General features: G+C 33.1%; 1 protein-coding gene across 1 annotated transcript in view; it reads right to left on the bottom strand.

Moving 5' to 3' along the window:
* Positions 1–27781, bottom strand: part of SLC9C1 (solute carrier family 9 member C1) — an 89236-nt gene that overhangs the window by 18279 nt on the left and 43176 nt on the right. The window contains exons 12-21 of the mRNA XM_006905497.2: positions 22687–22768; positions 20786–20952; positions 18779–18904; positions 15988–16082; positions 12622–12741; positions 7613–7808; positions 4933–5118; positions 4498–4647; positions 3268–3319; positions 1867–2015 (exon numbers count right to left, since the gene is read on the bottom strand). Of these exons, the coding sequence (XP_006905559.1) occupies positions 1867–2015; positions 3268–3319; positions 4498–4647; positions 4933–5118; positions 7613–7808; positions 12622–12741; positions 15988–16082; positions 18779–18904; positions 20786–20952; positions 22687–22768 (1323 nt within the window). The remainder of the gene's footprint in view (positions 1–1866; positions 2016–3267; positions 3320–4497; positions 4648–4932; positions 5119–7612; positions 7809–12621; positions 12742–15987; positions 16083–18778; positions 18905–20785; positions 20953–22686; positions 22769–27781) is intronic.

A 27781-nucleotide genomic window follows, 5' to 3' on the forward strand; every position in this document is an offset into this window, starting at 1 on the left:
ATTTATTTATATTTAAAATATCTACTGATAAGGGAGAACTTATTGTCTAGTATCCTTTCATTTTATTCTGTAGGGCTCCTTTTAGCATTTTTTTTTCAGGGCAGTTCCAGTGGTAATAAACTCTCTCAGCTTTTGTTTATCTGGAAATGTCTCAATTTCTCCCTCACTTCTAAAGGACAGTTTTGCTGGACATGGGTTTCTTGGTTGACAGGTTTGTTTGTTTGTTTGTTTGTTTATATATTTATTTTAGCTCTCTGAATATATTGGCACACTTCCTTCTGGTCTTCAAAGTTTCTGATGAGAAATCACCGATAATTTTATTGAGGATCCTTTGTATGTGATAAGTTACTTTTCTCTTGCTGATTTCAAACTTCTCATTTTGTCTTTTGACAGTTTTGATGTGAGTGTCTTTGATTCATTCTACCTGGAGTTCACTGAGCTTCTTGGACATTAATATTCATGTATTCATCAATTTTGGGAACTTTCTTGTCATTATTTCTTCACTTTTTTTCTCTGTCCCTTTCTTTTTCTCTTCTCCTTGTGGCTCTCCCAGAATTCATATGTTGGTTCACTTGATGGGTCCCATAGGTCCCTTAGACTCTGTTCACTTTTCTTCAAATGTTTTATTTTTGTTCCTTGGATACAATAATTTTCATTGTGTTATCTTCAGAGTGACTAATTATTTTAGCTGCCCAAATATATCTTGCAGTTTTTGCCACATAGATGTTATATATTTTATGTCAGGTTCACACTTAAGGATTTAGAATTTTTAATTGCTATTGTCAATAGAGTATTTTTCTATATTTTCTTCAGTTGAGGATGAATTTAAATGTTGATTTTGTTTCTGGATACCCTATTGAATTCTCTTATTAATCCTACAGTTTTTAATTCTCTAGAATTTTAAATTAAACAATCAACAAATAATAACAATTTTTATTTCTTTCTAAAGTTTCCATCTCTTAATTTCTTTTTTTTTTCTTTATGACTTAGCTAAGACTTCTAGTACAGCACTTAATGCTTAGAATGACACTGTTCATTCTTCTTTTGTTACTGTCTTTAATGGAAATACAGCTAACTGTTTTGTCATCTTAACCATGTTTGCTTCAGATTTTTAATAGAGACCATTTGATGCATTTAAGAATGTTACTTCTTTTGTTGGCCTTGTAAGATTTTTTTTGGACATTCTAAATGAAGGCTGAGTTTTATCAAATGGTTTTTCTTCTTCAATCTCTTAGTAAGTGAATATATAGCTATTTTAGGAGATAAAACTCTCTTAGTCATAATATGCTTTTAATATATTGCCAGATTTAAGTAGCTACTACTATGTTAAGAAGTTTTGCATATGTATTCAGAAGCATAATAACTTTATTTTTTTCTTCTTATATGATTCCTAATTTGGGGACTGAATTTTGTATTTATAGAATGAATTGGAAATTTCTATCTTTTTATGCACAATGGTGTCATTTAAACTTAGAAAAAGAAAATGTAGTTAATTTTTACCCTATCATCAGTGTTCTTATAAATTATGGTTTCTATGGGAAAAGTTGTTTCAATGTCACAAATTTCCAGGAACATATTGGTATCCACTTTGCCCTAGGATGAGAAGCAGTTTCATCATAGCCTTAGTATGGGAGCAAAGCATAGAAAGAAGTAGGTCCTCAGTACTACTGCAAAATAAAAAAGAGAAGTGGACCACTGGACTGCAGGAAGGAAACTCTCTATAGTGTATGTGCTTTTTTTAGACAATTATTTTAAGTTAGAAATTCATATCTCAGGGATGGCCTATATTGGAAAGAGCCAAAAGTAGGTTTGAAGATAGTAAATGTCAATATATCAACTATTTACTCTGAAGATATTTCATCTCACCTTATTAATTTCAGAAGCTTCAATTTTATGAAGAATTCCTTTTAACCTGAAAACCTTAATAATTTCTTTAGCCAAATTGAGCATGACATTAATCTCCTCCTTTGTTTTCATATTGACAGCAATATCTGGGTGATCACACTCTAAGTAGCCTGAAAAATAACAAAATATTTTCAGATAAAGTAAGGACATTTTAAATATATTTCATTTGGACGATAAGGTAATATTTCTGCTCTAAACTCATGGAGTACAGCCCATAACACAGGAAAACATATCTCTATTACTGATGAGGCCTCTGTAATCAGTCGTAATTCACCAGTAGTTGAAGAGTTCTGCCTTTTCTTTTTTTTTTTTTGTCATCAACTCATTCTTTTGCCTAAACCTATGAAAAAAGACATATAGCTTCAATCTTATGATTAATAATTATACCAATCCACCTGCACTGGATCTGGGCTCTAGGTCTGGAGTTTATGACCCGTTTTTTTACTCTGTTTAAATCAGGATTTTTGATTACAGACTGTGTGCTTAGATATGGTTTTTAATTAAGTATTTTTACTCAGCCAGAGTCATTTTCCACTCACCCTGTCTGCATCCACATACCTCATTTATCTATGCTCTTCTGCCTGTCTGTTCTGGATTCCTGGATTCCCATGAGAATGTCATCCTCTTAGATTGTACATTTGAGCTTTTCCTTGCTCGTAACTTCTGGTCTGGCTTGACAGCTGTCTGCCATGCAAGATATCTCAAACCTCGTCGCATTTCCAGGCTAGTTGTGTCCTTTTGCTGCCCACCATCTAGTACCCAAACCCCTCCTCCTAACACATGAACATTATGTTATAGGAGTGTGTCTGTCCTATTCCTGGTATTTGTCCTGCACTGGGAGCATGAGCCAACATGATTCAGATAATAGGCTGTTGTCACATTTGGGCATTCAGCCTTCTAGCAGCCATAACGGATCTGTGAAACTGTTCTGATTTCAACTCATTATAAAGCCTAAATCCTCAGACAGCAGCTCTATGGCAAGTGGAAGGAAAACATAACTTTTTATTGTTGTTGTTGTTGTTGCTCAAGAAGATATGAGCACTGCTGGTTTGGAGGAAAATAGAATTATAAAGTGATGATAACATGTAACCATGTCATGAAAATGTACGTGTCTTTTTTTTTTTTTAAACTGAAATTAAAAGGTCTTAATTATGGCATAGTGTAGAGAGATCAGGTTTGGAGAGGTAATATTATACTATTTCCATCCAGCCAAAAATATCATCATGTTGATTGTTGAAGTTATCCACTTTCTTAATAGTAAGTAGGTTCCTTCAAAGACCAGTTTAGTTATCAAAACCATTGCCTCTTTGAAGTAGTGATGATAAGAGATGGTCATGAATCTTTAAGGTGAGCGATACCTACCTAGCTCTTTCATAGCATGTACCGTATTCCTTGTTACCTTCTTTAATAACATCTATGAAACAAAAGAAACATTATCCCCGTTGGAAAACAATTGTTATAAAATGTCTTGACATTTGCAACTAATGGATTTTTAACCTAAATTAATAACTAAAGAAAAATATTATGGAGAACTTTTCAGGGATTAGAATTGAAATTTATGGACTGAATTTTATTTTGCTCCAGCAAGGGTGGTGGAGAGGGTAAGGAGTGGCATTCCCTAGGTTGATTTTGAGAAGACTGAAGGTGAATCATATATTTTTTCTTAAAGTAACTTGCTTTAGGATATTATTGATTCTGAAAAATGAAGGTATGATAGGTACTTTCCCATTCAACTTTATGGGAGCCTCCAAATTTGGGACACAAAGGTGGCTTTTAACCTTGAGTGAGTTAGACGTTTTGGCCAAATTGTGTGAGAGCAGAGATGAGGACTAAAAGTGGACATCTGTAGAGTCAATCTTTGTATTTTCTACTCTGAATCTTCAAATTCCAGTGCTAGATATGAGTGGTTAGAAAAGGTAGCAAAATTTGGGAAAATAGTTTTAAAGTTACAGATGGTGAAGAGAAGAAAGATACTGCTTTTTATGTTCTACTGCCTATTCAGTATTCAACTTTCTCAAGTACAAAGCTTTGGGCATATAACATACAGCATTTAAATGTACTAAATTGCCTTGAAAGGTAAATATTTAATTTCTGACACAGCCGACAAACTCGCGCGCTCATATCAGTGTTAATCTACCTCAGTCAAGAAGATAAAAAATAAGAGCTAGCACTTAGGCCCTAGAATTCTCTTCTCTGTTTACCAACTATGTGAATTTGGACATAATCATTTAACCTCACTGGGGTTCATTTTTCTCATCTGCATAATGAGGGAATTAGACAAGGTTTCTCTCTGGATGAGTTAGTGTTATTTCTTTCTGGAACCAATCACTGCTCATGGGTTTCATGATCACCTCTACAAGGACTGAAAGATATGTTCCAAGAGCCTTTTAACTTGCTAATATGGCACAGACATTTCAGTGAGGAGGCATTTGGGTAACTAAAGGGAAATTAGTTTAAAGTTTTACAAAAATTACCTACCAAACCAGGAGTGAAAGACCACATCTACATATATAGACAGAGGACATGATAGGTGAGGGCAACTGAGGGGTAGGGAAAATAAACTCTTTTCTTAGTATTTAAAGTTTTTCTCACCTGTTTAACCTGTTTAGAATTGGCAATCTGATTAATTATAGTCATTATATCTGCTTCACCTTGGACATATCCTTTCAGTATAGCATACTTTAAGGATATCTGATGACTCATCTTTTTATCTATTAATTGCAGCAACTTTGGTGTTATTAGCTGAAAAAAAGAGGACTACTATTTAATATGAACTGTACAAATTTTAATTGATGACATGCTCATTAGTGTAACTGACATGAATTTCTAATATAATTTGAATATTTGTAACATAATGTGTTATAAAACTTAATTTGTCAAAAGGAAACTAAAATCTAAAATATAAACATCAGATCAATACAAAGTGGAAGCCATAAAACTACTCAACTGATTTTAGTTTGTATTATACAAAACAGTCAGAAGAAATTTGAAATTTCTGATTTTAAATAGTTTTAAATAGTTTTTTACCTTCAAAATGCGTAGTATGCGAAAAAGTCGAACAGTTTTTAAAAAGACTACCATTTGAATCAAATCAAAAGCATGACCAGTAGAATGTGTCTTAATAAGTATTACATCTATGATGCCAATTAATGTAATTATTAATTCAAATAGGTTCCAGGTATGTAAAAAATATTCTTTCCTCATTGCTGCTATCTGTTGATTTTTTTAAAAAAAAAAACACACATTATCTTGTTTGTTTGTGATTTACTATACCATTTTCCACAATAACTGAAACATTACTAGGTAGATTTTTCTCTGATCTACCTTAAAACTCTAACTCTCTGAAATACTAGAAGTGATCATATTAATTTGAAATTAAATGGTTAAAATATTGAAGTATTTATTCCAAATGAGAAAATATTCAAAATACCTACTATTTTATGGTAGTTCATTAATTCATTCCTTTTTTATTTCAAAAAACTTTTATTGAAAACCTACTATATGTAAGAGAGTGGGAAATGTCAAAGATATTCTAGATTTCAACCTGGGAAATTAGGTTTCCTGTGGAATTTTGAAAAAAGAGTAAGTTTAGAAAAAATACATTAAAAAAATATGCTGTCTGAGATTAGTATTTTGTGTAAAGAACTCCTGTTTTTTCCCTTAATGCCCTGTGTAGTCCTTTATCTTTATTATAATACTTAAGATATTCATTTTGCAATTTTGATTCATTTGTCTTCTTTTAGTATCCTGATGCTCCTACTCTCCATGATTCAAAGAAAATGTAGGAGGCAGACATATTCATGTCCCAGGGAAAGCATATGCTCCACTATAAATTAAGAAATTGCTATGCTTGTCTGTCAACAGACTCCTGTGTGTTTAGCAGTAGAGTCATTTCCCTTGAGTCTACTCCCATTTGGCCGAGCTGAGGAAACTTAATGTCTGAATCTAGGAAGCGAATGACCTGATTCTGGCCTTGTGAGATCCTGCCCACGTCATTATTTAGCCCCTGGAGATGTCTCATTTTCTTCTTATTGAAATAGTATAGGTTGGATCATTCTCTTAGGAACTTGAAAGGATCAGTATAAAGAGAAAGACTTTGTCCAAATATCAAGTATTCAGAAAGGTGAAGGAGTTATCTTGAGGTCACTAGAATACAGCCACAGGAGAGGAACAGCTAGGGTCTCTTGCCTGTAAAATGGAAGGCATAATATACATCTGCCTTAAAGAGTTAATTTAAGAATTTGAAATGTTATAACCAAATGGCTGGTACTTGATAAGTGATCATTTATTATTATCATTATTAACATAATGGATATTTTAAAAGGCACAGTACAAAGGAGCAGAACTGAACCAAATAGAAAAGAGGACAAAAGAAATGACAAGTGCAGGCAAGTTTGCAAATTGGGCAGTGAGAATGAATCTTGATTTAAGTAGGAGGGAAAGACAAAAACAGGATTGCACTGTTAAGAGTATCCTCTCAGCTATGAAGTAGAACCATGTGTCTACAGTCCAATGTTGTTGTCTTAATTGGGCCTGATTGAATGAAGCTATGGCTATGCATGGCTATGACAAAGTAGAAAGAATAATAGAGCTAGAGGGATCTTTGTCTATTATTTAGGCCAACCCTGACATTTTATAGAAGAAAACAATTGAAGTTGAGAGAAGTTCATTGACCTTGTGAACAGCTAACAGTTTGTGAGAGAAAACTAAAACTAGAGTCAAATCTACAGAACCCCAGCTCAGTGATCTTTCCATTATAGTACATATTACATTTCAGGGAACTCTTTACTCTTACCTTCGCCTTATTACTAACCTTAACCTTAACTGCTTTATTTCTTCTTAAATATATGAAATGTCCTATGGTCATTCTAACTAACTTGAGATTTATTACATACCATGTGACAGTTGGAAATCCATCCCCTCCCCAATATTATGGCTCTGCAGTAGCATTTTAATTTTCTAGTAAAAGTTTGAGACTCATTTATTTTGTCCAAATATCAGATATAATTCTTCTACTTAAATCTTCTGGCTAAAACATTTTATATTACAACTCGTTGATTCATATGACATAATACTTTATCAATTTATGAGTGTATATTTCCATTATTTAACAACTACCTTTATATTGGATTTTAAAATCAAATTATGATACCTTTCCAAGTATGAATGAATATCTATCAACCTACCTATCCAAATGTTTATCTATTTAGTATAAAAATAATAAAACCAGCATCCATGTACTCACTGTCCTGCTAAGTTTATTAAGAACATTGCAAATACCTGTGAAATTCATTCTGGGTCCCTTTGACAAACACTATTTTAAAATATATTTTTGCAAATATGAAATTAATCATTAAAGTATGGATATGTTCTATTGAATCACCCTAAAAAATCACCTTTAAAAATTAAAATTTGTTTGAGAAGTGGAAGAGAATTTCATACACTCTTAAAAAACTGTTGAAAAATGAAGTTAGGAAATCTCCCTTTTAGATATCACACATACACACAATCACCTTTAAAAATTAAAATTTGTTTGAGAAGTGGAAAAGAATTTCATACACTCTTAAAAAATGTTGAAAAATGAAATGAGAAAATCTCCCTTTTAGATCTCTCTCTCTCTCTTTCTCTCTCTCTCTCTCTCTCTCTCTCTCTCACACACACACACACACACACACACACACACACACACACACACACTTTAGATTACCTTAATTAGGGCCTCCAGAATATAAAATAAAAGAAAAAAGTGGTTAGAATTTCTTAATTCATTGTCATAGATATTATTTAACCTGGGTATCCAAGAAATTATAAGAGGGAATATATTCATTAGTATCATAAGGTATCCGATACACTCAAATTCTTCAGTAAATACTATTTTATGGCATAGACGAAGAAAGTAATATCTGTAAAAACAAGAGAGAGAGATAGTTTTATCTGATAAAAGAATGACATTGAATTATTTTCATTATATTCTCAGTTCTGTTCTAATCATCAATAGCTACAGAGCCAAGCTAATTCTGAGAAGTAGCCATCATTAGCTAACATTGTCTAGCATCGTACTTCATAGATCGTCCTTTTAATTTCCTCTGCTAAATCACTTGATGCTGGCTTTCTCTTTCTTTCTCACCTTCACCTTTCATTCTTTGTTACTTTACCTTTAACATAAATACTTTTATTTATAAGATAGGGACAATTCAAACTGGAAATATTAAAAAAGCAAATGAAGGGAATCCCTTCCACCTTCCAATAATTCCACTTCTCAGAGATGACTACTATTAACAGGTTGAATACTGTTTCAATCCTTTTGTTTATGCAATCATTATCTATAAACACAAAAGGAATTATACCATACATATTGTTCTACAACTTGGTTTTTTTTTTTTCTATTAACAATGTATCATGAGCATCTTTCCTTGTCAAGGCATAAAATTGAGAACAAATCCCAGAATGCATGGTGGTGGAACAGTATGGGTCCACATTTTATCAAAAAATTTAAATTAACATACAAGCTTTAAAAAATAGTTTTTGTACCAAGTATGCTAGAGAGTGGAATTGTTAATAAAAGAATTTACTTAATGTATTTTTAATTTTATTTTTTAATTATCCAAATACTATAATAATGTATTTTTATTGTTAAAATGCAAAAGAAATGATTAATCAACTACTGTTTGAAAGTTGGGTAAATACTGGATCACTTCCCCATTCTCAGAGGTAGATCTATGTTACTTAGAACCTGAAACTTTTACAATTTAGAATCTTATTCTAAAAAAAATGGGGAGGTAGATGAGGGAAAAGAAATTTAAATCATTTCTTCAATTAAAAAATTCAAAAATAAATAAATAAATAAAATTATGAACACATGTATAAACCTGTCATTAAACTGTGTCATATAGATTAATTGAAAAGGATATGATGGGAATAACTCATAATTTCTTTAAATCTTTAAAGTCGGTGTTAATTTTTTAATCTTGGAATGCTATATTGCTTCTTATTACTATTTTAGCCAGGGGTTTTACTTGGCCACTTGGACCTTCCTGCCATAATGATTTTTATTTTATAAGTCAGTTAGACAATGTGAGTGTTTGGCTACATACTAAGTATGTTTATCTCAATTATACACTTAGGGACTCAGAAATAACCACATGGTAAAAATGCTCTAATTCTATAAGATAGACTGGGTCAGAAACTATTTATCATCTAGCCTGAAAGCTCCCAGTCTAACTTGAACACCCTGATAGCATTTCAAGCTTTTGGTATCAGTATCATTTTAAACGCCATATCCCAAAGTACTAAAAAAGTTAGGGTATTCTCTTTTTCCCAATGCACAGTAATTCTGGTAAGGTGGTTAATTGTCCATTTGAAAAAAGATTGAGAGAATATTTTTTCTATACACTAGTGGTATTGTCGCAATTCTTTCTCAAGGACTCTGGATGAGAGCTGACTTAGGTATAGAGAAGGAGTGAGAACTTGTGATTTTCTTTTGCAGTGAGTGATCTCATCCCTTTGGCAACTGGCTTTCTATCTTTAGCAAAGTCAAGTAACACTGCAGTTAACTATTTGTGTATATTGCCCTGTGACATACATTATTTGTTAGCCATCCTCAGGTTTCCTGTTCACAAAATAACATATGCCCACCTTGCCTCTGACATTTAAGTGCTGCCATTTGTCTTCTACCATTCCCAAATAGAGAGAACAACACTAGAGAGATCAGTTCTACAGTGGTCTTGGCTATCGTCAACCATGTCTTGCAGAAGATATATATTATCAAGTTTCTCACTGTTGCTTTGGTGAAGGGAGACGTCCTTCAGGTCTTCCCAGGGAAAAAGGTCATGTGGCTGGTTCTTCACTCCAACCAATTTTTATCATCTATACTTCATTTACTGTAGGTTATTGGCCTGGTCAAGTGTCAAAGAACCATCCCAGGACTATAATAGTACCAACTCCAAGTGTCTAACAGAATATTGAACCCTAAATCATCATGGATAAGACTATCATGCCAATAAATTCTCCACAATCTGGACTTATGTTGCAACCTTCTGGTCCAATTCCCTTAATTGTTCTACTAGTGTTTACTGGTATTAGTCAGGTTCTGTAATTTCTTCAGTTGATAAGTTGTAGTATCCTGAAGTAGGCACTATATTTCTCCTTTTAGCTGTGTTGAGATCTGACCTGAGTACCTTGGAAGCAATGAATGGTGGTAGAGACTAGCCTTGAAACAAAGATAAGCTTCATCTTGTGATGTCTTGCAGCATCTGAAGGTGATAGGAGTCTATTATTCTTTAGGAGGGGAGAGGCAGCTGCTTCTGCCAGACCAGAGTGTTGATGAGAATATGGGGGTTCAACCTTAGGTTTATCTACCCAAGTGTTATCACTTCACATCTCAGGTTCCTGATGTTTTTCTATCAGGGCCCTGATATTGATACAGAAGCCCTATCCATGCTATGCATTTATTCTTATTTACTCAACTCTAGCTGCACCTCCCTAAATTAGATATACCATAATAATTTTTCTATTGAATTCTGTATAAAGTTCAATTTTTAATTTTAAGAATTATATATATATTTTACATTTTTCTGTTTAGTTTCTTTTGGTGATTGAACTTGTTCGTGTTTGTGATTTCATCACTTACGAATTTTAACATTTCGGTAAAACTTATAGTCTATACTGAATAATTCAATAACTAGAGTTTTAGTGATATAAATCTGCTGTTATTTGTGCTGATTCTCTTTCATGGTTATGTGTTTCCTTGTGTGTTTGTTGACCTTTGATAGTGACTTCATCCATTGGCAAGAGGACTCAGCTTTGCATGGAATGTTATTCAGCACTTAGTAATAAATGTTAACATTCATTACTTGCTTATGCAGTGCTAGTTCCTAGACTAAGTGCTTCTACACACTATGTAATCTTTACAACAATCCCATGAGGTAAGCAGAGGAGAGCCCAAATACCATGTTTTAGTACCTACAGTATGTCTGTTACTTTGTCAGATACTTTGCATATATCAGTTAGCCTCCAGAATATGACATAGATATTACTATACTTGTCTTTCAAATGAGGAAACTGAGACTTGAAAAGCTCAGTCAGATAATAAATGATGGAGACAGGGATTCTAAACCAAATATGTGACTCCAGAATCTGGACTACCAACTTTGAAATGAATGGGATTTTGGATATAGTGTAAAGGATACATTGACTATCAATTCTAGTCTTTCAAATTTCCCTTTCCTTCAGTTACAACAATGGAAATAAATACTCAGAAACTTGTATCTTAATTTAGTATTAAAAGCTTTAAAATAATCTTAGTACAAAACTATCCATTTGATATTTATTGAGTGTGTTAGGTTAAAGATAGACACACAATCTCTGATACACCTATTGAATCAAAGAAAAAAATAAAGGCATCCAAATTGGAAAGGAAAAAGTAAAATTATCTCTATTCATCGATGACATGAAATTATATACAGAAAATCCTAAAGAATTCACAGAAAACACTGAGAGTTAATAAGTGAATTCAGCAAAGCCTCAGGAAACAAAATCAATTTAACAAAAATCGGTTGTATTTTTATACACTAGAAATGAACAATCCAAAAATAAAATTAAAAAAATTAATTTACAATAGCATCAAAAAGAAAAGAAATACTTAAGATTAAATTTAATTGAAGACTTGTACACTGAAAATTATAAGACTTCTTGAAAGAAATGAAAGATCTCAATAAGTGAAAAGACAGCCTATGTTCACAAATTGGAGAGCTTAATATTGTCAAGATAAAAATATTACCCAAAGCAATCTATAGATTCAATGCAATCCCTGTAAAAACCTCAATGACATTTTTTTTTCCAGAAATGGAAAAGCTAATTCAAAATATTATATAAAATTGCAAGTGACCCTAAACTATACTAATCTTAAAAAAAAGAAAAGTTGATGGACACATAATTCCTGATTTCAAAATGGTGGAGCAGTTGTAGAAAACAATTTGGTGGTTTTTCAAGAAATTAAACATAAAATTAACATGTAATTCAGCAATTCATTCCTAGGTCCATATCCAAAAGATGGAAAGCAGATGTTTAAAAAATACTTGAATACTAATGTTCAAAGTAGCACTGTTCACAAGAGCCAAAAGGTAAAAAGAACCCACGTATCCATCAGTTGATGAAAGAGTAAACAAAGTATGGTATATTTATACAATGGTATGTCCAGGGTAAGAAAAAATAAGGTATTGATACATGCTACACTACAGATGAAAACATTATCCTTAGTAAAAAGACACCAGAAACAAAATGGTACATATTATATGATTCTATTTATATTAAACATTCAAAATAGGTAAATTCATAGAGACAGAAAGCAGACTAGTGATATCCAGGTGCTGGGGGAAAGGGAGAATGGAGAATGACTGCTTAATGGGTATCGGAGTGATAAAACTGAAATTTGATAGAAATGATGGTTGCCCAACATTGTGTATGTACTAAATAACACTGAATGGTACATTTAAAAATGGTCAGTGGTTAATCTTGTTATGTGAAATTTACTCAAACATAAAAAGTTATTATATTATCTCTTTTTCTCCTTAAGTAATTTTTGCATGTAAGTAACTTAGTTGTAAACTACTTCAAATTATTTTGGAAAATATTCAGAATACAAAATTTTAAAAGACAAAAAAAAAAAGGAATTTAAATGAATATAATAACATTTCTAGTAAGGTTCAAAGTACTTACCTTGATGGGACCCCTTTTTCCTTTTTAGTATTATACACCCAATTGAGCAATACTTTTCTAATAAAGCTAAGAAATTTTTTGCTTTCAGAATAAGCCTTTATTGTCTCAAGACTCATATATCTAAAACAAAAGAAAAGAAATCTTTGAACATGCTTTAAAATTTTGGGACTATGTTTAATGCAATATCATTGGAAAGCAAGAAGACTATTTTGCCCAGGTGTGACTGGGAATGAGACATTTTCAAGAACATAGTTGTAGTCACAAAGTTGTAGTAGATACAAGTAGATATATAATTATGAATTTATATTGTAGGGCTCATTTATTAGACGGAGAGTGTAAAAAATCGGAGATACATAGTTTAAAATAGTAAAGAGGTCAAGGTTCAGGGAGAGAAAGCATACCATGATTCATATATTTGAGATTCATATACTTCTGGGTTTTCAGTTGGGTCTCCCATATCTGGTGTGGCAATGAACACATTACCTCACTAACTTGTTTGCTCTGTAAAATGACAGTAAAAATACCTATGCTAGCTTGGAATAATTAAAAAAGAAATTATATATGAAACATCCAGCCCATTTCACAAATCCTCTCATTTCTCTTCTTTTACCTTCTGGGCAAGTAGTCAGTGAATTTATAAGGAAAATAGAAGTGATAACCTAAGAGTTAAGATGGTTACTTGAAGAAGTTAGTGGTAATAAAACCCTAAAAGATATTTTGGTGGCACTTGTCCCAAGTTGTCTGTAGGTTTCTACTGGCTTTTCTATTGAGACAGTTTAGACCAGTGTGCTATGATTTGGTCTTGCTTAGTCAATTCCCTTGGTTTTATGAGGAGTTTGCCTGCTGCTGACCAGACTTTCATTGTCTTTGTCCTTGGATCTGAGGTCCTACCTTAAAAAGTGGCTTAATGGAAGGTCATTGGTAACGTAAGTTTAAAGGTGGACTTTGCCTTTCCTATTGAAATTTGGGCCATTTCTCTGCTACAGGCAAACTGATTAATTGAAAAGAATGAAATCATTCAATTCTATGTGATTCAATATAATAACATGGTAATTACATGGAAAATCATGAATATACACATGACTTGATTCATTCCTAATTTTAAAAATATTTATTGAACACCTATTATGCTTGATAAATGCTGGTGATAAACCATAAACAGATGCTGGTTTCTGCTCTCAAGGATCCAGCAGACTGGTGGAGTAAAACATGCAAATAACAATTGCAGTAGTGTAGTAAGTGTTGCTGTAGAGATCATAAATAAGAGGGCACACTGGACCCATAAGGACGGGGTATTTAATATAGACTTGAGGAATCAGAAAACCTTCCTAAAGGAACTTATATCTGAGCTGTGATCATATCTCAATTTCCTACAAACTCTAAAATTCTGTGATATCAATAAGTGTGTGACATTTTACAGCCCAAATTACTAAGTAATGCAGGCCCCTGAATTCTTATTTTATATCAACATGTTCACTGTTTAGACCTGATTTAGGAAAACAGTATGATCTTTCTAACTGAATAGTAAGAGAGCTTAGATTCAAATACAAGCTCTGTAATTTATTAGTCGAATAACCTTGGGTAAATTATTTAACCTCTCTGTGCCTCATTTCCTAGCCTTTAAAATGAAGATAATAATAGCACTTATGTGATAGGACTTTTAGATATAAAATTGGTAACATATGTAAAATGTTTAAGACTATATCTGACACAGGCCTGAACAAATAAAAGCCCTCCATTCAAAGTATTATTTCTTAGGTAATTACAGAGGCACTTAGCATGGGTCCTGGTACCCCTTTTTGACCCAACACATGGAGCTACTGATAGCAATGATCAGCAAATGGTAAAATCAACTCCAAGGCAGCCCAGCAAAGAAGTAAGTACCGAATACGAATGTCATTAGTAGAAAGTTCTTGGGATTGAAACACCATTTTTCTAATCTTGATATTCCCCACAGTGCCTGGCATATAGCTTTGCACTTATTACTATTCAATATTTATCTGTCACCTGTATGAATAAAAATGTAATATAGTACAAAATTTGCCTTCATTATTCACTATGAGCCCTTTCAACTCTTTAATCCCCTTCTCCCACTGTCAGCCTCCTTTTTGTGACGATTTACTTATAGTCATGTGTTCTTCATGGAGAATATAAAGAGGAAAAATCAAGGCAATGGGCTGAACTGCTCTGTACTGTTTTTTGTTTTGTTTTGTTTTGTTTTTTACATTAACCTCTCTTGGACAATAGAGCGGTAATGATTTTCAGCTTGTCATTTATTCTTTCTTTTAAAAACTTCCACTGTACATTGTATCTGCCTCCTTTAAAATACATATCATATTGTTTTAAATTGATCACGTTTGCCCAGCCCTCTTCCCCAACTTCCCTAACACCACTTAAATCCCCTAAGCGTTTGAAGGACCTGGAGCAAGAGGGAACATAAAGGCCCTTGTATTATACATGAAATGTTTAAATATTATTAATCAATAAACCAAAATTTCAAATGATAGCTTATATTCCTATCTTGACAAATATGTCATAATGATTTGCATGGCTAGGCTTGAAAATCTGTACTTTAACTATAGTGAGAACATGCTCTAGTGTCTGGCTGCTTCTCTTCCTCTACATGGCTTTATCTCTCTCTGTACCACAAGTGGTTCATGTGAGTAGACACCAAGCTGACACATCTCTTAGGTTTTGAGGTGTGTACACCAAAGCCCAGTTCATTTGTGAGATGATGGCCCAGGGGAAATGGTCCTAAAAGACCCTAGAAATGAATTTAGGATCATTTGAGCAGGGACTTGTGGCATCTTTCATACCAGGAGTGCGGAACAGAACAAGAAAGCATGTCTGGGCTTTGCGTCCTTCATCTTTCCACAGGGGATGATCCAAGGGTACTCTCTAATACCCTGACTTTGAGGAACTCATTGCTTTCTGTAGAGACCTAAATCTAAAGAAATCATTACAAGTGTATGCTGTATATTAAGAGAGGATGTGTTTTGAGAAGATGGGCCTGGAGGGATTAAGAAAGTCTTTGACCTTAGTGAGAGATTTAAATAGTCTTAAAAAAAAGAAAAAAAAAAAAAAGAACAGTTTACCACAGCTTAGCTTTGAGAGGCAAAAAGAGCACCTCAGTTAGCAGGAACAGCTTGTTCAAATGCATAGAGGTGTGAACAAGTAGAGCAAGTTAAGAAAACTAAAAGTAGGTGATTTGGCCCAATTGTGGGGTGTAGAGCAGACAGTGGCACACACACATAATACTAGATGATCACAAATTACCAGACAAAAGCAAGAAAAATAACTTGCACAATTTCCTAAATGCAGTAGTAGCTTAGAAGGATGGAAGCTTTCTCTTGATAATATACTTACTCTCCCTTCTCACCAAAGCTTCCTGCTGCACCTACCAGCATCTGGACTGCACTCTGGGACAGAATCTCAGACCTGTATTGTCTCTGGTAGCTTGCCTAAAAGAAATGTTAAGTTGAATCATTATATAGCATGAATAATAATGGCAACTTATTATTCTCCCTATGGCAAAATAATCTGTGAGAAAGAAGTCAAAATCACCAAATATTCTAATATCTTTGTAAAAAGAATCTCTCTCTAAAGTCCAGGCCATGAGATCAGTATAGAAGGTAGGTCTGAGCTTTGGGTAGAACCCAATAGGTTCTGTAGGAACTAGGATCCTGCTAGATGTAATTATATTTTAAAAAATAAGTGGAGTTCTGTGAACAAATAAGTGTTGGAACAGCTACAAGCTGCCTTGCCACCTTAAAACTTCATAGTGCATTTTAGAATATTAAAGGATCTGAGAAATCCTACCGTGAAGGGTCTTGGTTTACATCTTTATTTAATTCCACTTTCTCAGATATTTTGAGAACTCTGCTGTCTTCAGTCTATTATTAGCATTAAATTAATTGCTTGTGTCGTGCAGAATGAAATTATTCATTAATTCAGTCCGTATACTGAGAGATCAGTCTGCTTCAGGTACTATGTTTTATGCTGGGGAAACCATTGTCTGACATGGTTTCCCCTGGATTCAGTGTGCTGAACACTGTTGAGAATCATTGTATTGACAAACTTCCAAAATTGAAATGTATGATATAACTAAAGATTCCTGGATTCCATAAAATACATTCTGTCCACACAATAATTGATGGATATTAAAACATGGTTTTACTAGAGGGATACTAGAAAGAGGGAGAACTAAATTTGAGGATGAGGGAACATAAGGCTATTTGTCTTAATGATAGCAATTCAATAGAGTATTATTTTTCTCCTTAAACTTAATTAAAATACTTATAAGATGAGATTTAAATATGTTCTGTATCCTCAAAGATAAATACTGTAGCTGATGGGAAAAAAAGGAAGCTGAAAATAATATGAAAATCACAAAAGCCTGGCAACGCAGATGACAAAGCAGTTAGTTACTAGAAAAATGTTAATTTTTAAATGATCATTTACACTAAAATGTAAGAAGAATTTAGAGTACGGTTGATTACTAAAATTAACTGCCATTTATTGAGTTCTCTACTATACTGTTTAATTTACTGATCTATATATGTTTTACATTAAATTATTTAACTCTTGCAACAACTTTATGAGGAAATATTCTAATCTGTATTTTATAAATGAGAAAGCTGAGGCTCAAGGATTTAAGTAGTTTTCCCAAGATCATATTAGAAACTCGGTTTTCTCTGAATATAAAGACTGTCTTCTCTTTGTCCCATATGTGGTATGCTGCCTCTCCTATACCATGTCTTGCCATGATGTGCTTCTTTTTCTAATGAACCATAGTAGAGAAGATGTTGCCCCAGTTAATAGGAACTGGCTGAGATTTAAATAAAAAATCTTGAAGCTTTGAAAACTATAATAGAATAATTAACATTAATATTAGGGTTCAGATTGCAGAAACCAAATCAACAGAGATTAACATGAAAATATGCCTAGATTTAAGGATGAAATGATATGAGGGGAGATGAACACCTGGAGCACAGAGCAGAGAGATCCAACCTATCATGGAAAAACCGGGTTTTCTGATTAAGAACCACACATGGCACAAAATCAACAAAGATATAAAAACAAACATTTAAGACAAGAAATCAAAAAGGTACGTGGAGTGTATATTATAAAAACATGGAATATCACAAGTGGAAAGAATCTAAGAGGTTATTCGGTTAGCATAAGTTTCCTTTTTTAGAGATAAGAGAAAAAAGACTAAAAAGATTAAGTCCTGAATTTTACATCATATTAATAATGAAAGCAAGACTCGAAATATAGTCTCCTATATTTTTGTGAAATAAATTAAAAATCTGGTCTCAAAGACATGATCTCATAAAATCTGCTGGTGGAACAAAGCACCATACAGGCATAAGTTCATCCTTCATGGCGTTACCTCAATTGCATAAAGAAGTTATTTAGGTCCTTCGAAAAGCTGCCTTTTCTAGGACTACTGCAGAAGAGAGAACTATCATACCCTATAGACCTTCCATTTCCCAAGTTAGACTGAGAAAATAGAATGTCCGGTATTCTATATGGCTGGAATAGCTGAGAAATGCACTACGGTTCCATGTGCAATGAGGAAGGCCCAACACAAACATTTTGAGAGGATGAGTCATGGCAACTAGTCAAGATCCTGGCCTGGACAGAAAATGTTAACTAGGCTATTAGCAATTAACCACAGAGTCCTGTATGTTGCTGTGTTATAGAATTTCTCTAATCTTCACCCAAGATAAAATCATACTATCTTCTACCTGCAGTTATTAGTGAACTTGGTGATATCCTTTCATAAAAAACTGGCTTGGACCCAGAGATGGACAGTGTCACGGAACTGATTGCATAATATATCTGAAGGTTGAACTCAGCTGTAATTCCTGCCATTGGGATCTGTGAAATTCCCAATTCCTCATCATGAAACATCTTTTGCTTACACTAATTAGAGTGGATTCTTTTTCTTTTCTTTTCTTCTTTTTTCTTTTTCTTTCTTTCTTCTTTTTTTTTTTTTTTTTTTGCAGTCAAGCAGATTCCTAATTCCCTTTGCCTTTAACAATCTATTAAGTTATGAAGGTGAGCATAATCAAGATGTCTTCAGTAAGAAAGGAAGTTTTTGATATAATTTTAGGTCAAAAATAATTTCAAAAGTGTAAAATAAAGTACTAACTATTTGTGCTGACAAGAGACGCCTGTTGGCCAGCTCCAAGGCTTCCATGTTAAGGGTCCCATCTACTTCCTTGTTACAGTTTGGACAGGTCACCTTTTGATGTTCTGGTGTTTCTCCTTGATTCAACTAAGTAAAACACAGATCAAAACCAAGAAATAATATATAAATATAAACATATTATTAATAAACCTCAAGCAACTCATGTACAAGTTTGGCTTGAAAAACTACAGAAAATTTGCCAGATACAGCAAAATGTTTGCAGTTATTTAGAACATAAAATAACTGCCAGTTTTGAGGGGAATGAGTTATAGGATATCTTTACCTTTACATGATATTGTTAACAGTTTATAAACTCTACCACTTATAAGGTCACACTTTAAACCAGTGGTTTTGAAAATGTAGTCTCCCAGCAGCATCAGCATCACCAAGAATTATTAGAAACACATATTCTCAGATCCCTTCACAGACCTACTAAATCAGAAACTCTGGGGAATGGGACAGAAATCTGTGCTTTTACAAACCCATTCCATGATTTTGCTGCAGCTGATGTTTGACCACCGCTTTAAACTAATCACTTAAGGTAGAATAGAAAGTGAACATAGCACTAGATGAGAACATGGATAACTTCATTTTACAGATGAGAAAAGCTGAAGCTTAGAGAAAATAAAAGATTAGCTCAAGGTCACAAAGCTATTTATTAAGTGACAAAGCTAGGATATGAACCAGAATTTTTTGAGTCCAAGGTTAGTGCTCTACCTGTAACATTGTACTGTCTTTTATGTCTGCATTATCAAGGGGAGAAATCAATTGTTGATCATTTGCCTCCTGAAACAGATCAAGTACCAGAGAGGTGGCCTCAACCCTGATTTTGCATTAGAATCAGCTGGGTAAATGGATTAACAATACATGTTCCTGGAACTCTCCTCAGGACACCTGCATCAGAATCTCCTGGGTAAAGCTAGGAAATCAATATATTTTTAATAAGCTTTCCAGATGATTCTTATGCAACCAGGTTAGCAAAAGAGCACAATCAGCTATTGGGAGCTATTACAGTAGCTCAGTACTTACCTTATCTAGAAATCCTGGCAGTATTCCTGCAGGCAGAGGGCTTAGTTCTGAGCCCCCACCTGGAGCTTCAAGCACTGGTTTGTGGATATGAAACGGATTTTGGGGAATTCTATAAATACCAACTATCTTATGTCAATACAGCTAGAAGTTGGCCGCTCATATTGTATGATGCAGAAAAACATTGCAGTGAAAACCAGACATGACAAAAGAGATGGTAAAGCAGCCGTAGAATTGAGAAGGTCCCGGAATAACTTTTATTATTTCTCTTTATGGCAATCATGACTGACAGATGGGTTACATAATCTTAAATGAACAAATCTGACCAAGGAGATTTTAAAGCATATCTCATAAGGAGGAGGTGACATCTAACTACATCTAAACATATGATGCTGGCTTTTAATTCTATTTTATATGAAGAAATTAATATTAACCATAAGCTAGGGGCTAGCAACTATTTGTCATATAATACCCTAAATAAATGCTGAATAAATGCTAAACAAAGGTGTCTGTCCTTAATATTAACCATAAACTAGGGGCTAGCAAGTGTTTGTCATATAATAGCCTAAATAAATGCTGAATAAATGCTAAACAAAGGTGCCTGTCCACTCACGATCTAGTAAAAAACTAGCCATTTTCTAAGGCTCCCTCTCCTATTGTCATGACAGCTTTTAAAGCACTACTTTAAATACACTGCTCCTTCTTTTGAATTTATAACATGTGTTTTCTATATACTTAAAGAGATTGTTACTTCTACTTTGCTCCACAGGGATCACAAAATTCTCCAAAAATCCCCTCTTTACCATTGTGGTAAATAAGGAGTTACCAATACAACTGCTCTGTCAATTATAGGTATTTAAAATTGTGAATATTTCTGACATTTATACTTATTTAAGGGCAATTGTATGTACTTTGAAAGAATAAACAAAATATATTACTTACCGCATATGGGTTTTGAAGTTTAATTGCTTTCTCAACCATGTTCCAATCTGCATTAGCAAGATCTTTGTCAAATTTGAGTGCGGAGGCTACAGATTTGGTTATTTCTTGAAAGTGTTGAAATGTATAATAAAGTGATTTATATTTTGTTGATGTGACATCACAAAGTCCTTTGATAAAAAGAGCACATTTTATAAATAGCAGGAACAATTTTGTTTGTTTTAATCTGAATTAGGAAGCTTCCTTTTGTTCTTATCGTACTAAGTATTTTTTAAAAGTTAGACTCAATATAAATTGTTTAATAATAGGAACACTAACAAAAGCTGATGTATATAATAATTAATAATAATAATAATATGTATCGAGTGCTTACAATATGCTGAGAAAACCCCTCTCAGTACTTCGCATGTATTAAGTCTTTTGATCATTCTGACCACTTTTGAGGTAAGTCCCTTTTCCCAGTTCAATCAAAGAGAAGACAGAGGAACCAAGATGTGATGATTAATTTATGGGTCAACTTGACTCTGCCACAGAGTGCCCAGATGTTTGGCTAAATATTATTCTGGGTGTGTCTGTGAAGGCGTTTCTGGATGAAAATGTTTAAACTGGTAGACTGGGTAGAGCAAATTGCCTTCCTCAATATGGGCAAGCCTCCTCCAATCTGCTGGATGCCTGAATAGAACAAAAGACTGAGAAAAGGAAATTCACTCTCTCTGCCTGCTGGTCTTCAAGTTGGGACATTGGTCTTCTCTTGATTTCAGATTTGGATTGGAATTTACACCTTTGCTTTTCCTGGTTCTCAGGACTTTGGACTGGTATGGATATAGATATGTACAGATACACACATGTGTGTATATATATATATAGTATATATACATATATAGCCTACCTACATATATGATCACGTATATATGACATATATGTATTTATTCCAGATATGTATCTCCAGACCTCATTAAGGTTTGAAGAACCTTACTATGGGCCATAGAAGCTTTTCTGAAAAGCAATAATGTTCCATGAGCAAATGTTCACTGCTCTCAGTGCAAGTACACTGATGTTCCACAATAAGAATTTTAGGTTTATTTAGCTCTAAGTAGAAGATATAATACTCTTTGCAAAATTTTACCTCTTTAATTTGTTCTTCCCATTTTACTATGCTAAGGCTCAAAGAATTTTTAAAAAAGGGAAGAAAAAGGATTTTGTTGCAACTATGAAGAAAGGAGGGATATTGGGTAGAGCAATATTATCCAAAAAGATGAAATTTCAAATTGATAAAAAATGCCATTAGAGTGAAAACTCTGTGTATAATAGAAAGAGTGATAGAGTACTTATGAATATAATGGATTAAACACATCAGGGCAATTTGTTTCTAGTTCTTTAACTGCCATCACCTAGTTGTGTGACCTTGGGCAAGAACTTTGAACACTCTAGATCTCAATTTCTCAATTGTTAAAAAGTAAGGGATTAAAAGAGGCATACTGCATTATGCAAACCTCCTCCTAAAACTGCTGTTTCTGCTTCTACTCTCTGTATACCCCAACACCTCCCAATCAGTTATCCACAGAACTAGAGTGGTTTTTTGAAGACCTTGATCATATACTAATTTCACTTACAGCTTCTTCAGTGATCTGCCACCTGCTGTGTTCTCTATTGTATTTATATGTGGTTTGTTTACTTTGATATACACATGACTCTCTGATATTACCTTATTTGACTCATTTATTGACTGTTTACCTCCTTCCAATGTAAGCTCCATCAACTCAGAAATTTTGTCTGTCTTCATAATGCATCACTATCAGTTAAAACAGTGCTTAGCATAGAGGAGGCTCTTAATTTTTAGCAATGTTTAGCATATTTAGAATATTTTTTCCTCTCCAAAGAGAACTGTAATTAGTAGGGCTTACCTAGTTTACTAACTGCCACTGGCAAAATAACTCTGCTAACCATCAGGGTAACTAAGCACACTGAAACTCCATGAAACAATACCTAGAAGTGAAAAAAATACAAAGTAAGTATTCATGGCAATTTCTATATCTTTTATATTTACTAATGTAAATTAAGCTAAGTTGTACTATGTCAATAGATGCTCACGGCAGAAGAGAATTTGGATATCAGACATGATGAAAGTACTCCGAGGAATCTCTATCTTCCTGCATATATTTTCATGCATATATCATGAATATATTTTCATCCATGCTTTTGGAACTGAACCAAAAATCAGGGCACATAGTGTGACAAGTAAACATATACAGACATTGAAAAAGAATTCTTGTCTTTAAATTTCATTGCTGCATTTTTGGGGCCCTGGGAACATGCCTGATTTTATCAATTCTTATTCACTATACACACCCCCATGTGCATAGCTACACAACTAGTTCTCTGCTCAACATTACCAGTACATCTGTACCAAACAATTCTCCTCTCCTAGGAAGAGAACAACTCAGAGGCCTTGATATGTTTGCTCCATCTCATACTTTAACTCTCTGCCATTCCTTCATTTTCAGCGAGGAGGAACAATTAATGTCTTTGGTGCTACTTGTCTTTCTCTTATACCCCAAGTTGGTCTTCATGGATGAGTGTAGCAACACTCTTCAGTCTGAGACCACACAATTCTATTGATTTATGGAATTCCAACTTCCAGAATTTATGTTAAACACCTAGCCTGTCCTCTGTTTCTTGGCCACAGATGTAGGGTTAGGAACAGAGCATGAAACCACACAAGAAGCTCTCAAGGTTGCACATTAGAATCACTTGAGAAACTTTAAATATTGGTGCTCAAGATGCTCCCACTAGATATTCTGATTCAATTCTTTAAGCTTGCAGCCCAAGCACTGGTAATTAGAAAAACGATATAATCTATGTACGTTGAAATGTACTTGAATACTATTTCATAAGTTCTGACAGTGCATACATCCATATAACCCTCAATCCTGTCCTGATGTAGAATATTCTCATATGCCCCAAATTTCTTTGATACCCCTTTCCAATCAATCCCCTACCCTCTGAGAGGCAACTATTGTTCTAATTTCTATTTCTATAGATAAGAATTGCTGATTTAAAAATCTTCATATAAAATTGAATATTATGTCTCTCATTGTAGTTTTAATTTATATTTCCTTAAAGTAGTGATGTTGAGCATTTTTAATGTGCTTAGTGGTATACATTTTTCTTTCTCAAGTATCTGTTCAACTCTTTTTCCTTTTTCAAAACTTGAGTTGTTTTTCTTTTATTATAAAATTGTTGAAAAATATGTTCTAGATAGAAGTGAATTGTCAGATATAGATATTGGATATTTTCTCCCAGTTTGTGACTTACCAATCCATTTCTATAAAACTATATCATTTGATGGCCAATGTTTTTAATGTTAATAAGCTCCAATTGTTATTTTTTATGCTCTAAGAACCTTTTTTGTTTTTTCAAGATTACAAAGGTATTTTCTTACTTTTTCTTTCAGAACTTTTAGGGTTTTTGACTTTATATTTAAAATAAAAAAGGCTGTATGATCCATCACGAGTCAGTTTTATGTATGGTGTGAAGTAAAAATAGTTGTTTTATTTATTCATTTTTTTTCTAAATGAATATCCAGTTGTTCAGCACTATTTGTCAAAAAGACAATTCTTTCCCCCTTAAAACTGCTTTGGCATCTTTGTCAAAAGTCAATTGTGTAAATTGACTTTTACAAACAGATAAATGGAATATAATAAAGAGTCCTTTTTGGGCTCTTTATTATATTCCATTTATCTGCTTTTATTCCAATATCTTGCTAACTTAATTACTTTATCTTTATAATAAGTCCTTGTATCAGATAATATAAATACTCCAACTTCATTCCTCTTTTTGAAAACTATTATGGCTATTCTAGGTCATTTACATTTCTATGTAATTTTAGATTCAGCTTATTTATTTTTAAAACAAATCTGCTGAGATTGGATTGTGTTGAATATAGTGACATGTTAATAATCTTGAGTCTTCCAATTCATGAATATGGCATATCTCTCCATTTATTTGGGTTTTTAATTTTTTTTCCAGCAACATCTTGTAGTTTTAGGTGTACAAGTCCTATACATTGTAGAAAGGCTCCCAAATATATCTACTACCTGATATTTAGGTCTATGTGTTATCACCTCCCCTTTGAGTGTAGATTGAACTTATTGACTCACTTCTAATGAATATTGAATATGTCCAAAGTAATGGGAAGTTATTTCCAAATTAGGTTATAAAAAGACTGTGGCTTCTTTCATGGGTGCTTGTTCTTTCTGACTCTCTTACTTGCTCATTCTAAGAGAAGTTAGCTACCATAATGTGAGCTGACCTATAGAGATGCCCAAGTGGCAAGGGATTGTGGAAGGTTTCTAGCCAAGAGCCAACAAGAAACAAAGTGCTTTAGTTCAATTGTCTGCAAGGAAATGAATCAGGCAAGTGAGCCTTTTGATGGCTGTGCCTCCAGTTTATGCTTAAATAAAGTTTATGAGAGAAACTGAATCAGATGCACCCAGCTAGTCTGCACCCAGATACCACAACAAGTTTGGTTAACATCTTTCACCTCACATAAAGTTTTATTGTGATAAAAACTTTTAAGACTAATCTCTTAGCAACTTTCAGATATACAGTATAGTATTGTTAACCATAAATTACATATCCAGAATTTATTTATTTATTTTATAACTAAATTACTTTTTGACCTCCTTCACCCATTTTCTCTACTCCTCACCTCTGACTCTGGCAACCACTAATACATTTTCTGTTTCTATAATTTTAGTTTTCTTTTCTTTTTTTTTGATTCTTAATATTTTTTAAATGTTAAACTAATATTTTTGGACACATCTTTGGATTAAACCTACTTGATAATAATATATTATTCATTTATATATTTTAAAATTTGTTGGCTATTTTTAAAATTTGCATCATGTATAATCAGTAATTTTTTAGTAATATCTTTGTTAGTGTTTGGTATCAGAGTGAGCTGGCCACAAAAAATCAGAAAGTGTTCCATCCTTCTCTATTTTATAGAAGAGTTTGTGTAAATTTGTGTTATTTATTCCTTAAATGTTTGGTATAATTTGCAAAACAAACCATCTGGGCTTCTAGTTTTTTCTGTGAGAACATTTTAATTTGTAGATCTAACTTTTTTAACAGATATAGGGCTATTCAGATTTTTAATTTCCTCTTTTGTCAGTTTGGATAAGTTCTATGTTTTGAGGAGTTTAACTATTTCATCTAAGGTGTTGATTTTTTTGACATAAAGTTACACATAATTTCTACTTATTATTCTTTAATAACTGGATAATTTGTAGACATGTTGTTCTTTTTATTATTGATACTGGTAACTTGTTTTCTATCTTGTTCTGTCTGTTTTTCTCTCATTCTTTTTTAAAATTTAACATTTTGAGATAATTCACTTACAGTTTTAAGAAATATAATAGAGAGATCCTATGTAACATTTACCCAGTTGTTCCCAATGGTAACATTTTCCAAAGCCATAGTAGAATATGACAACCAGGATGTTGACATTGACACAGTCAAAACATAGAAGAGTTCCATTATCATAAGGATTCTTCATGTTGCCTTTCACAATCACTTCCTTCTTGTCCCTACTTCTCTTTACTACTGGCAACTACTCATCTGTTCACCATTTCTATAATTTTGTCACTTAAAAATGTTATATAATTGGAATTATATAGTATGTACTATTTGGGGGGCATAGCTTTTTCACTCATAATTTATATTTCTCTGGAGATTCATCAGGATTGTTACTTTTATCAATAGTTTGTTCCTCTTTATTGCTGAGTAGTATTCTATAGTACAGTTGTGTAACAGTGTATTGAAATATTTACTTGTTAAAGGACATCTGAGTTGTTTCTAGTTTTTGGTTATTATAAATAAAGCTACTATAAAAATTTATGTACAGGTTTATGTGGACATATGTTTTTATTCCTCTGGATAAATCCCCAGGAGACCAATTGCTGGACTATATGGTAGTTGCATGTATAATTTTTCAAAGTAACTGACAAATTATTTTCCAGAGTGACTGACTATTCCTACTAGCAATGTATGAGTAGTCCAGTTTCTCTGAATTCTCACCAGCAATTGGTGTTGTCATATTTTATTTTAGTCATTCTGATAGATAGATAATATCTTTTTGAGGTCTTAATTTTTCATATCTCTAATGGCTAATGATGTTGACCATCTTTTCATGCTTATTTACCATCTATATATCTTCTACAGTGTGGTGTCTTTTCTTGTATTTTGCACATCAGACTATTTTTTTTTTCTTTTACTGTGTAGTTTTGAGTGTTCTTTATTCTAAATATAAAACCTTGTTAGCTATGTGATAGGCAAATATTATCTCTTAGATCAGTTTTCTTTTCACTTTCTTAACAAGATCTTGAATAAAGTAAATGTTTTTTGATTTTTTTATTTATCCTGTCTTCTTATTTATTTTATTACTCTTCAGAAATTTTAAATTTATAAATAGCAAAATTCATCTATTTTTATCATGAAATACATCACATACATACAGAAAAGTGCAGGAAATATAAACAAACAACTCAATAATTTACCACAAACTAATCACATGTGTATATTGACAGAACCAAGAAGCTCTCTCATGCTTCATCCCAATCAATACTCCCTCCCACTCCTGCTGTTGGTAGTAATGGTTTCTGCTTTTATTTATGATTTTTCTACTTGTATGGGCATTGCTAACATTAATTATGCCTGTTTTTAAAACATTTTTATTATATTGATTTGACTCAGACTTTTTTATTTTTATATTTTATAAACATTTATTTATTTATTCATTCATTCATTTATTTATTTATTTAAATGATTTAATTTTTTTTCCCCTGTCTACCACCCCGTCTCCCTTCTCCTTTACACTCGTAACTGCTAGTCCATTGTTCATGTCCATGAGTCTCTGTTTCTTTGTCCTGTTTGTTTGTTGCTTTTAGGTTTATATTCCACGTATAAGTGATACCATGTGATTGTCAACTTTTTTTT

Source organism: Pteropus alecto, unplaced genomic scaffold (genome assembly GCF_000325575.1).
Source record: "Pteropus alecto unplaced genomic scaffold, ASM32557v1 scaffold270, whole genome shotgun sequence".
Lineage (NCBI taxonomy): Eukaryota > Metazoa > Chordata > Mammalia > Chiroptera > Pteropodidae > Pteropus > Pteropus alecto.